The 14,219-nt window shown below is 33.8% G+C and overlaps 1 protein-coding gene across 1 annotated transcript in view; it reads left to right on the top strand.

The window, feature by feature from the left end:
* The window catches only part of LOC105622994 (phospholipase A1 member A-like), an 87,789-nt gene that overhangs the window by 27,129 nt on the left and 46,441 nt on the right, over positions 1-14,219 (top strand). Inside the window, exons 2-4 of the mRNA XM_012204395.1 lie at positions 483-531; positions 711-856; positions 919-1,161. Of these exons, the coding sequence (XP_012059785.1) occupies positions 483-531; positions 711-856; positions 919-1,161 (438 nt within the window). The remainder of the gene's footprint in view (positions 1-482; positions 532-710; positions 857-918; positions 1,162-14,219) is intronic.

The raw sequence follows: 14,219 nt of genomic DNA, 5'->3' as shown, positions 1-14,219 counted from the left end.
AATTTTTAATTGTAATAATACATGCGTTTAATTTAAATTGATGGTGCTGAATGTTATCCAAAGCTTCAAGACGTCTTGACGTTCTTGACTCCGATCTGGATCTGGATTCTGGATCTTTGCCACGTTCAAATTTGGCAATTTGTTATATTATCCAATTCATTTTGACACACTGAGGTTTAATACATAAAATATATTGTAAAATGTATCGGATTGCTGAAAATGATTCAAAATAGATTCAATACGTTCAATCAACTGTTAGATAACATCATATTATCGCAATAAAAATTTTTATCTAAAGTTTTTATATTATTTTGTTGCGCACTATTAATTGCGTTGTACTCTCATTAGCCTTGTTTGATTCTCCTTTGTTGATTGTTTGAAAAAGTTATTATGCTAAAGAAATATTTTATTATAATTTTTTTTGTTCTGTTTAAATATAGGCAATATTTGATAGAAAAAAAATGAGCATTTATTTTTTGTAGGTAGAGTCGAAGAGAATTTCAAGAGCATCTTTCTACGTATTTATATCGGGTACTTATTTTCAAATTTTTGATTTCTTTTATCACTTAATTTGCTTAAAATTAAATTCTTGCGAAAAAAAGAAATCAATTGTATTTTTCGTCACGATATTAATCTTTTTTGACGAAAAAAAGTAAATTTTCCGAAAGATCTATTTTTTTATTATTAATCCAAAAATTTATTTCTTTCAGAATCACTATACATGAATACATCGATTGCTCACTGAAAAATGCCAGCGCAATTACATCTCGATTAATCACTAGCAAACCGACGGTAATGTACATTCACGGTTTTTCAGAAAATGTAGAGAAAAAGAGCGTACAAACAATAGTGGAAGGTACATCAAAATGACATGTAATATGTATTTTAAGAAGGATATAAATTACTTTTATGTTTCAGCTTATTTAAAAAGAAACGATCATAATATTATCGCAGTGGATTACAGTAAATTTGCGAACGACTCGTATGTAACAGTGGCAAGAAATGCTCCTCACGTTGCAAATGCTCTTACGATGATTCTCGATAAGATGACGAAGGTGGACTTTGATACCGAAAAATTGCACATTATTGGGCACTCCATGGGCAGTCAAATCTCCGGTTATATTGGCAGAAAAGTTAATTTTAAGATTCCTAGAATAACAGGTGAAAATCCAGAAGTCCAGTTTTTATCAGCTGATTTTTATTTTGATTTTAATCATATCATTTATGCTTAATATGGTTTGAGTGAAAAGAAATTTCATATTTTTAGATGACATTCAAATCTAAAAATACAAAGTTACTTTTTACTTAATCCAAATATCTTGTCCAGTACCAAAACATTTTTAAATACCAAGAGATATTAAAATATTTTGATAATTTTCTTTCTGTTTCCCTCTCACAAATTGATAATGATGAAATAATTCAAATTCGGATTATATTTTATTATATTTTATTATTTTTTATTTCACAGTCTTACAAATAAAATAATTTTATTTTTTTAAAAAGTGAAATTTACATGGGAAAAAATATATATGGATATATTTTATATGTAATTATAATTCTATAAAATATGTCAATTTTATATATATATATATATATATATATATAATTACATATAATTTTACATAACTATATATGAAAATTTTTCCCGAGATTTTGGTAATTGTAAGTTTTAATATTGTTACGTCCATACCAATAAGAATATAAAAAAATAATGATCGAAATGGCGTCATATGTGCGTGCGGGGTCGCGAAAGTAGAGATTGGAAAATATTTTCTTAGGAAGGTACGATCCAAGGCGCGTCTCGGAACGAGCAGCAAACAAAAAGATATCAACCCATATTCAAATTCTCAACTAGCGGACTCAAATTGACAGATTTTTAAAGAGAGAAATAATTTATTAGTTCATTTGGCAAAAGAAAAATAGTAAAAATGAAGAAAATTATTATTATTGATAATTTATACTTAACCAAGTAATTGAAATTATTAATGAACTTGTATTTAATGAATAACAAGATTTAAGAAAAGTTTTGAGAGATATTGTTATTTATTTAATTTATTAGTTATTTTATGTAACGAAAGAAAAATACTAAAGACGAATTGAATCAATATTAATAATTAATAAGCAGCGTGATTTAAAAAGAATTTCAGAGATTCGAGCAGATTCATCATTTCATATCTGAAGGTAGAGGAAGTTGTAGAAAGAAAATTACGCATCGTATAGTGTTCCTCAGTTCTTTATTTACACTTATTTGGTAGCCGATTGATAGACGGATTTTCAATTATTTACACGTATATCAGATGCAACGCAAGATAGTTATAAGTTGGCGCGATTACTCGATATCTGTCGCGAATGGTGCGGCGGGAAGGGTAGCCTTCGAGAAGAGGCGTAGGGATCGCTCTTAGCAGTGCACTGTATAGTCCAATAGAATTAGACTGAAAAATTCCCAGTTTGGAAAAAAATTGTAAACCAGCATTTCTCTGCACGAAAATCTTCGGAAAGCCATTAGAAAAGAAATGAATATGTTTGAGACTTAGAAATATGCAAAAAAAAATCAAATAGTTGCACAAAGCATGTTTTTTGCTTATATAATGAAAGATATTTAAGATTGTATGAAAAAAAGTTTAGTATGAAAATTGATTTTTGGCAGGGCACACAAGACGAGCTCAATTGTAACAATCTTTCTTCAGGCCAGACGTAGCGTTGTGCCACGAGTTTGACCATTTTTTTTTCTTTATATCTGGAATGAGTCAAATTGTGGACCAAGTCGAAAGCCGAAAAGGCTTCGTTAGGAGTCGCGGCATCTCCGTTGCTACATTACAAAAGACTTGTACTCCCACTCCAGGGATCGTCAATTTTTCCAGCTTGAAACCAGATTACCGTTGCAAATAGCTCTCGAGTTACCATCCCTCTATGACTCCGCTAGTGCAGCGTAGTTTAAAGGGTAGTAAAGCGTAGTTTAAACCTTAGCTCCTCTTTCTTTAACAGTGCGTCCGCCACGACATTATCTGCACTCACTACATGCCGAACATCAATAGTAAACTGGCCAATAAAATCGAGATGAAACTGGCATGGCGTGCTTTTCTCGAAATGGCTTCTGCCAAATGCAAAAACCAGCGGCTTGTGATTCGACTGCGAATGTCCATGTCTTCAGCATATGCTGAAAATTTTTAATAGAAAGATAAATAGCTAGAAACCTCCCTATCGAACGTGCTGTATTTAGTTTTGGTTGGGCTTAGTTTCTTCGAGAAGAACGCTAAGAGTTCCCAGCCTCATTGTCGCCTCGCTGCTGTAACATCGCGCCGATGCTGTGTTCGAACGCGTCGATAAAGAGTGCGAGTTCGGCGTGAATTTTTGGATGTGCGAGAAGCAGCTTACATTAAGTTCTTTTTCGATCGCCTGCTCGGCCTGAGGCGTCCACGATACTGGCTTCCTTCCTTTGCTGTTTCCGTGTAAGAAGTCGCACGGTTAAGCGACGCCAATGTTTCTGCGGCTCTCAGCAAGAAGCGCTTATAAAAATTGTCAAGATACCTCCTTAAATCCTTCGCTGTCTCCGGTCTTCTATCTATAATTGCATATTGTCTGGATTCGCTGCCAACAGATTTCTCCGTTTACAAGGTAATTTGACCTCCAGCTAGCCAAATATGCATTTCGCGAGATTAATAATCACCCCTTTTACAGCCTCTCGAAAACTTTTTGTAGATGGTCCCCGTGCTCTTCTACTGATGCTGAACGAGGATATCGTCAATGTACGCGTAACAGAAGTCAAAATCACGCAGAACCTCGTCGAAACCGTTGGAACGTCTGTATCGCATTCCTTAATCCGAATGACATTCGAAATTCGTACATGCCGAATGGTAATAGCCATTGAAATGTCCTCCTCTGCTACAGGAACCTAGCGATACGCTCGAACGAGATCGAGGGTTGTAAAGATCATCTTTCCCTGCAATACTTGCGCAAAATCTTCGACGTGTTGTACGGGGTAATGATCTGAGACAGTACGTGCATTCAATGTCCCAGCAAGGTTGCCATTCCTCGCTTCTCTTCACTAATATGTCACTAAATGTAAAGGCGACAACCAACATCCTTTAGAAAGCCGTGCGATTCCATCATCTTTCGAAATTCGCACTTCGCGGCCGCTAGATGATCCGGTGCGAGTCTACGCAGCTTGCACACCAGTGATTCCGGTTGTCTCGATGTCGCGTCTTATACCGCACCGCACTCGGTCCTTAGGTTTTGTAATTTCCGAGTATTGCAGCAATACATGGTACGGCGTCGCGTCCGCGACTATCTTGATACTTGGTGTATCGTATGCAGCGCCTGGGAGAAGATAAATTTGTTATTTGATCGACAAGGCGAAAGTTCTGCAAATCTACGAGATTTACGAGATCTACGAGAAGACCATAATGAGATAAGAAATCGACATCAATAATTGGTTTCGATACATCCGTTATCACAAATCATCAGCAATTGTTGACGCGTCGCAATCGAAGTTTAAGTTTAGGTTTAAATTAAAGTTATTGTCTCGGTGCCGTATGTATTTATTGTCGAGCTGCTTCCAAGAACTCGTAGGTCGACCTCTAATAGCCCACAGACCATCTTCCGTGAGTACACACAGAGATTCGCGCCCGTGTCTATTAAAAATAAAAACTTTCATCGCTTTGTTAATGGCACTCCATTACGAAAAAATGGCGCGTCACCTGGTCCGAATCGCTCGTTGCCATCAACGATTAGCCAATGCATTTTGTTGCGCTGAGCAGAGCGGCTCGCATCGAACCAATTGGGCATCCGGCTCAAAACGTCAGTAATACCAACAAAGCCTATTTGCTGGCCACATGAACGCGTCCGACATCGATCACTGTCGCGGTTTCGACGAGATCAATTTCCGCCGATCGCCTCAATTGATTTTCAAAGAGCCGTCAACTGCTCCGCCATCTCCTGCATAGTCAATTACAACTGTGCCAATCTCACTTCTAACTTCACTTCGACTGAAGCTGCGTCGCTTGCGCCTTGCAATGCGTGAGCCCGTATAGCCTCAGCAATTTGAAAAGCTTGCGCCCAGATGGCCTCTATGATCGCATTTATAGTACGATGTCCGTGAGTTGATTGACTGAATCCATCATTACACATACGAGTAACCAAATGTGAATGTGTGCCGGCAGCCGACCTATTTCATATAAGCCTTACCTATTTTATATAGGTAGGCTTGGAAGAAGCCACATCCGATCAACCTGCTCTTCCTGGTCCTATAGATCAACTATCCCCGTCTTTACGGCCGCTCCTGGTGCACTCGGTAGGAGCCCTCGTAGTGCTCCCGCCATTTCGCCATGGCCCTCCTGCTCTTCCTGGCACAGGAGAGCCTTCAATCTTGGCTTTATGGCCTCGTCCTTCTATATCAGCTCGCGCTTTCTAAGATAGAAGCGCCTATGCCTGTCGGCTATTATACCGAATCGCCGCCTCATGCGACACCGTTCGATATGCACGTGCGATTTTAAGTGCGAAGTGGCGTTTTAGCTTCGCGACATCCTGCACGATTATTCTGTCTTGGACCATAGTCTGAGTCCATTTGGAGGCTCCGTACGTGATCATGGAGGCAGCCGATGTTGACGTTAGTCTGGCCAACGCCGCAGCCAATAACATCCGAATAACATCCGTTATGCGCTCGGGAGAAGTAGGCGGAAATGGTCACGGAAAGTCCACTGCGAGTCCAAGGTAAGTTCTGGATACTTCATGATGGATCCTACCGGGACTGTCGCCCCCCTTCCCATACCCCCGAAGGACCATACCTCTCGGGACATCCTCTTCCATAAAGACAATGACAATGACATTTAGACCGAGACTCTAAGTTCCCGGCCTCTGATCGCTCTTATGATGCACGTTGCACCTAACTCAGCCCTAACGAATGCCTCACCCAGAGGTGCTCCGCTTACCACCAGTAATATATGCAGGGTTGGGTAAATTAATTTTTCTTTTAACTTAACTTAAATTAAGTTAAAATTAACAACCTTGAAAATTTAATTTAGTTAAGATACAAGTTAATTTATAATGAAATTAATTAATTAAAAGTTAATAAAAAAAAGTAATTGAAAAATTAAAAATTAAATTTTTATATTTTTTTATTTCATGATTCCAGAGTTTCAGTCTTACAAATAACGGAAATGATAAATATTCATTTAGAAAATACTCTATATTCTATTTACATGTTTTGTTCATATATTTATATTGTTTACATAGACTGTATTATGTACTGTTTGAATATTTTGTTCACATATACTTATTAAATTTAACTAATAAAGCTATTTTGAAATTTTCGTTTCGGTCATTTCTCGCAAGTTATTGAAAATGAGTCCTCCTGCACTGAATAGTTGATCAATGTGAACCGAAAATGGTATTGATATATTGATATATTGATTGTCATATTTTAATAATAAAAAATAATAGATTTCAACCTATCAGAAATTAGATCAAAATACACGGTTTCTGACAGATTGAAATCTGAGGGTCGATTGTGTAATTTGAAATGAGATGAAAATTAAACCAAAGTGAGCAAATTCACTAGAATATTTATAATTTCATTGGTCAACACTTATTAAATTTGCTCACTTTTGCAATTTTCACCTCATATTAACCCTTATATTACTACCCAAAATTATTTACACTGATTACTACTCGGATCTAAAATGCTATTCATGCCGGCCTGGGACTTTCTAGAGTATTTAATTCAATAAAAAAAAACAGTTGTCTCTTTTTTCTATTTGCCCTCTATGTTCTTTTTCTTCTATCTGCCCCTTTTCTTGGCGATCGTTCGGCATAGAATACTCGCTTTGTTCTGTTCTGCTACGTTCTATGCAAGTAGCGGAGTGAACAAGTATCGTGCAATGTTTATAATCTGAAGATGAATAGTTTTGTGTGTATAGAAGAAAAATTTTTTGTTAAATGTGGAAGAATTGTCTAGATCAGAATTTGAAAGATAATTGAATTATTCTTAAAAAATATACTCTCTAAAAGTGAATTAGTATCACTGACTTTAACACTGACTTGCTACACTTATACTAATGTAGATCATTAATGAATATTTATTGTTTTTCAGTAATAATACACTGATTCACTTTTAGAGGTTATAATTTTGAGGTTGGATTATAATTTCTCAAAATGAATCAATGTATTATTATTGAAAAACAGTAAATATTCGCTAATCGCTATCACATCCTTAAAAAATCCGATAAAAAATGATAGAAATTTATAGAAATCTAATAGAAATCCTATATAATTTTTATCAGGATCTATCTATCGGACATTAAAATCACGACAGATAAAAAATTTTATATAAATTTCTATCGTTTTATATCTTATATTAAATAAACAATAGAATACATATCGGGAATTACAAGCTTTTCTATATGATCCTATCACTATTAAATCAGATTAATAAGAAATAAATGAAAGGATGTTTATACGAACTTATATAATTATATATTATTAACTTATATAATTATATATAATTATATATTATATGTTTGTATAAGATAGTTGTCATAGAAAAATTATTATATCCTATCGTTGGCAATATAATGTGACATTCTTCAGATCATTAAACAATTATTTCGTGCAGATTTCAGCATACGTAACAAAACTGTAAAGTTTTATGATTTTGTATGTTATCTTATTTAAACGATAAAAATGATTAACTGCATACACAAACTTCTCTGTCACATTATCTGATTTAATACAAAATAAGCGAATCTATACAATTTAATCCGAAACAATTTGTCCCCTATATGTTTAAATAAGGTAGATGTTATAGAAAAATTATCCTATTGTTGTTATATGATTAAGTATTCATTTAGGTCGTTAATAATTAATTATATTTAATAATCTATAAACGTTATATTATATTGCCAAGGGTAAAATATAGTAATTTTTTCATAATATCTATCTTATTGTAACATATAGAGATATTTCTGAATTAAATTATATAGTTTCTTATAAACATTACATCGTTTTTATTACACAGCTTAAATATTGTTTTTAATCGTAATTTCAGATTACTCACCTGTTTGATAAATTTGTTTATCATTTTCGTTATATAGTTCAGATATCGTTTTGAATTTATTTCTACCTGGTCATCTTTTATTAAAATTAATAACATGCTATCGTGTTTTTGAATCATATATTTCAGATTACTCGTCTAAAGTACGCAGCGTATTTCCATATTTTTTTTATATCGTACAATTTAAATGTCGATTTTAATCAATTATTTTAGTCGTGTTTTATTAAAATTGGTAATATTCTATCATATCCTCTCTTTTAATGATTAATTTCAATTACGATTAAATTTTAGATTCTACAATTTACGAACTGAAAATACGAAAGAATATTATTATTAAGAATATTATTATTTTGATAAAAATTGATTAAAAATGATATCTGAGCTGACAAAAATGATTCAGAAGTATAGAAAATCTATCAAATATTTTAGATAACAATCTGAAATTTATGATTCAGTAAGTACGATAATATTAATAACGAAAAGTACGATATTATTAATTATTAATTTTCATAAAACGTAACAAGATAGAAATTATTTAAAAACGATAAAAAGCTATTTGATAAAAATGATAGAGAATTATAGAAAATCTATCAGATATTTCAAATAAGTAATCTGAAGTTTACGAACCAAAAATACGATTCAATCAGATAGAGTTTTTTCTTATCTGATTCTATCGAACTTTTTAAGCAAGGCAGTTATAAGTATTGTACTGAAGTCAGTGATAATACATTGATTCACTTTTAGAGAGTAGGTGTATTATTAACCTTCCAGGAACAATTTAAAAAAATCATTTTTACAGATTGAATGCTGCTGAAAAAGAAGTCTACCTATTGTAAAAATAAAATTTGGACGAAGACGATTTGGGAGAAAACGATCTATCATATTCTGAAAATGAAGATTGCCAGAATTACCAACGAATAACAGATATTCGGATAATGAAATCGAAAATGATGAAGTAATGGACGTTGAAGATGAAGTAGAAGAGGACATTCATAAAAAAAGATGATGAAGAAGAAGATGACGAAGAGAATAATGAAAATTAGCTATCTATTTCTTCAGATCATTATCAGGCTAAAGATGGGATTCAGTGGAGTAAAACTCCACCATTGATTTATCAAGCGCCAGCACACAATATTGTTAGACAGCGAAATGATGCGCACAGATCAATATTTTATTTTAATTTCCATTTGCAACACTTTCAAATGTTTTTTAAGTTTTGAAATAGCTGATATAATAGTTCATTATATCAATAAAAAAGCAACAGCTGTTTATCAAAATTTCAATGAAAAAAATCCTATAAAAACTCAAATGGAAAGATTTAATTGTTTCGGAATTTTATGCATTTATCAATATTTTGATTACATGCGATCTCAATAATTCAGATCATGTTTTTGAATTGTTGAATGTGAAAGAATACCTCGTCCATCCACTATATCATGCAACAATTTAGCTGAATAGATTTGCTGAAAATATTTTGAATTAATTTCTCCGTTTCGATAATGCCAATACACGACGACAACATTCAGAAAATAATAAAGCTGCACCAATTAGTGAAATTTGGGCGATGCTCAATGCAAATCTTATGAATTTCTACAGACTTACAGAAAATCTATGATGAACAATTATATCCATACAGAGGGAGAACTCATTTCACTCAATATATTCCAACTAAACCTGTAAAATACGGAATAAGTCTGGTAGATTTGATGCAGAAAGTTCTTATCCATTGTATGGAATCATTTATACTGGTAAATCAGCAATTGATCGCGAAGTAAATCAAGGAGAACGGATTGTCAAAGAATTAGCTGCTTCTTTCAAAAATTCAGGATAATGTAACGATGGATAATTTTTTCACATCTCTTCCTATAGTAAAACATCTATTATCTTGGAATCTTACAGTCGTTGAGACACTGAAACATAACAAAACATATATTCCAGAAGAAATGAAAAAAAATAAATCTCGAGAAATCTATTCTTCATTATTCGCCTACTATGAAAAGTTTTATGTGTTTTTTTATGTACCTAAAAAGAACAAAGCTATCATATTATTATCTTTTATGCATCATGATAATGTTATATCTGGAGCTTAAAAAACCTGAAATAATTAATTTTTATAATAGGACGAAATCTGTCGATGGATAAAAATCTATAAATACAGCATTAGAAGGCAGACAAATACTATAATGATAGATGGCATATTTTTTTGTAATATTGTTACGTCCATACTCCGTATCGCATGCTGCGTTATACCGACACCTGTGGTGTCAAGTTGCCCAAAAGATGCGTCGTTGATAGTCCGCGACAGGATCTATGGAGAGCAGTCGTTCGTTCGTACGTGTTTTTTCCGCCGAGATATTTCATATTACATATTATGGTGTTCCTTGATTGCTCGTGCTGTATTCTCTTACTAATAAATTCCTTGTCATTTCCTAGTTATCCTTGAGTCCTTTCTTTCCCGTGGCTCACAAAGCGCGGTCGTGTGTGTGATCGTTGCGAGGCGGGCGCAACAATATTATCGATACTGCAGTTTTAGCTACATATACGATATATTTTGAGCACAACAACATGTTCAAATTTAAAACCGTCGACGAGTTTTCCTAAGACAATTGGGAGAAGAATTGTCAGAAGAATCTTTCAGTAATTGAAAATCGAGCCATAACAAGTTACACACAACAAGTCCGAAATCGTCAAGATTGCTACAGAAAGTATGTTAAATACGAGGGCAAGTCAATAAGTTTTTAGAAAAACATAGAAAAACACATTTTTTTTTATCGATTCATTTTTATTTCTCAACATAGTCTCTTTTCAAAGTTCGATAAACTTAATCTTAATGATTCTCTAACTTTTTCAAACCGTTCAAATAATATGATTTGTCCAACTCTTCAAAATAAACTTCTGTTTCGGCGACGAGCTGCTCTCTAATGGTGAATCTCTTTCCTCCGAACCATTTCTTCAGGTTTGGAAACAAGAAATAGTTCGCAGGAGACGAATATACTGAAAGCAATTCGTAGCGGAATTCGTTGAATTTGGTCATTGGGGACGTTCTTTAAAATGTTGTTAAAACACTCTAATAAGGCTGCATAAGTAATCGCCACTAATCGTTTGCTCGAAAGGTAAAGGATATGAATTATACAGTATGCATTCCAAAAAACTGTAGTTATCATCTTTCCGGCCGACTTTACGGTTTTCACCTTCTTCGGAATTGGTTCACCTGGTGAAGTCCATTGTTTTAACTATTTCTTCGTCTCAGGTATGAAGTAATGGATCCATGTTTCATCCACAGTAATGTGAATCGATGCAGAAATTCATCTGGATTACGTAGAAACATCTCTAAACATTGTTTTGAAATCGTAATACGATTGTGCTTCACAGTGCTTCACATGGTTCACAGTGAGTAAACGCGGCACCCATCTTGCCGATAGCTTTTTAATACCCAATTGTTCATGCAAAATTGAAATCACTGGGTCATGTGATATACCTGTAGCTTCAACAAGCTTGTGCACTTTCACTTGTCGATCAAAGTCGATCAGTCAAAATCATGGACTTTATCGATGATTTCTGGCGTAGCAGCCTCAATTGGACGTCTCGAATGAGGTGCATCACATATGGATGTACGGATACCATATTTAAATTCATTCATCCAATTGTATACAGTCGCAAACGCTGGTGCAGATGTGATCTGAATGCTTATCCAACTCAACTTTGATTTCTTTCGGCGTTAAATCTTTCATATGTAGATGTTTGATCACTGATGTTTGATTAACGAAACTCGTTTTTTTTTCATTTTGCAAAATATACAAAGATCGTTCGCTTTAATCGCCTACAGAAATGAAACTACGCGATGAATTCCATTCAAAATTTGACAGTAATCAGCTGAGAGATACTATTTGTTAAAAAGTAATGTGACATGACGCTGCGAGTGCCTTCTGACAGATTTTCTAAAAACTTATTGACTTGCCCTCGTAAATCAATCGTAGACCAACGTTGCTTCCACTTCAAATACCATCAGCAAATACATTACCTCAACGAGACTCGACTGGAAGGAAAATTGTCTTAAGATCCTGTTATATATGCTATGCCGCACATAAGCGCCGGAGAAAAAGCCGAAAATCCTGCTTTCAGCGCGAAAACATTGTGTGTGACGAGCACTCCGTAGATCTTACATTCTGCAAAAACTTATTACCTATGAGAATCAATAAATGAAGAATAAAAATTAATTAAATATATATTTTTTACTATGCATTAAATATTTATCCTTAATAAAATGTACTTCTAATAAATTAACAGTCTACTAATTTATAATTTACATACTCTAATGTTTTCTATTGAAAATACATGTGGATATCCGGATACTCTGGGTAATAACCAGAAAAGTATTTGAGTTTGAACGCGTATAATAATTATTTTTTTGAAGGTAAAAGAAATTTTTTAAATCTTTTCAAAATCGTTCAAATAATGGAGATCTGGACGGATAAAATGATTTTTTTAATTTACAGAAAATTATTTCATTATGCAAAGTGCCAAGTGGGCATCTGGGTAGTAACATAAGGGTTAATCTATCGCTATTGCCGCTCAGACTATGTCTGAGACATAACTTCAAAAAATTAATAGTTACAGATAAAATGTAACTAAATAAAGTTAAAAAGTTAAGAGCCTAAATTGTAACTAAGTTAAGTTAAAATTAATTAACTTTTTAACTTAACTTTTATATTTTTAACTTAGCACTATCCAATCCTGCATATACGCAATGTTTTCTACTAATCAAGACTCTGATGATTCTGGTCAAAATAACATTATGATTGATATACTTGCTGTAAGTTCGTCGCGAGAAACAATGAGACGCACAACACAAGGACGATCCAAAAAGAAGCAAGAAGAAATCTAACTTTAGTATGACTTACAGTTTTAAATCAATTATCTATTTTTTTTATTGAATCTGAGGAATTTCATGAGTATTATTTATCCTTCATACAAGGTGATTATGTTGGAGAGAAAGAGAGAGGTTATCCTATTTTTTATATAAAAAAATTTTATTAAGTTAAGCAAAAAAATACTCCATACAGCACAAAAAAAAACAGAGTTTGCAGTAACATTGCACATTACAACGCAATTTTGTAGTATTTATTCGCTTTGTTAAAATATAGATATGCAACATAAAACATTTCTCTCAAAACGAACTCTCAAATTTGACGTTTCTAACATGATATAATATTATAATTCTGATTATACTGCAACTGATGAGTTATACATTTTTTTCGTGTTACTTATTTACTTTTGTTTTTAAGGATGTTTTATACATATTTTCAAAACAATAAAATTACAGATTATTCTAAATCATATTTAAAAATAATACGATAAATTTGATGACGGTTTACTATCTAGGTCACATTATTTTAATAAATAATATTAGGTGTACAACTTTGCTTCCGCCGTTTTTTTCCGAAATTCGAGGCTTTATTGTAAAAAACTGGTTATATATTTATGATTCAAAGTATTGTCCATCGCTGATCACTACTTTCTCCCATCTTTCGGGTAGCGTACGAATCCTGCGTCGAAAAAACTGATCATCTTTTGAGGCTATCCACGAATCGATCCAATTTTTTACTTCTTCATAAGACTGGAAGTGCTGGTCAGCCAGGCCGTGTGCCATTGATCGAAACAAGTGATAGTCAGAGGGAGCAACGTCTGAAGAATACGGCGGGTGGGGTAGGACTTCCCATTTCAACGTTTCCAAGTATGTCTTGACCACTTTCGCAACATGGAGTCGAGCATTGTCATGCAAAATCACTTTATCGTGTCTCTCGTTGTATTGCGGCCGTTTGTCTTTCAATGTTCGGCTCAAACGCATCAATTGCATTCGATACCGATCGCCTGTGATTGTTTCAGTCGGTTTTAACATAATATACATAATACACTACGCCGAGCTGGTCCCACCAAATACAGAGCATGACCTTGGACGTCAAAATCACCGTTCTTGAAGCGTTGAAACCACTCACGACACGTTCTTTCACTAATAGCGGCCTCATCATAAGTATTTGAGAGCATTCGATGAGCCTCAGCCGCAGATTTCTTCTATTGAAGCAAAAAATTAAAACCTCCCGCAATGACGAGAATTTGGCTCGTAAACTGACATTTTCAATCGAGAATAACTTTATGATGCAGACACAAATCG

The sequence above is a fragment of the Atta cephalotes genome, assembly GCF_000143395.1.
Source record: "Atta cephalotes unplaced genomic scaffold scaffold00051, whole genome shotgun sequence".
In the NCBI taxonomy this organism is placed as follows: domain Eukaryota; kingdom Metazoa; phylum Arthropoda; class Insecta; order Hymenoptera; family Formicidae; genus Atta; species Atta cephalotes.
This window is presented reverse-complemented; position numbering and strand designations above follow the sequence as displayed.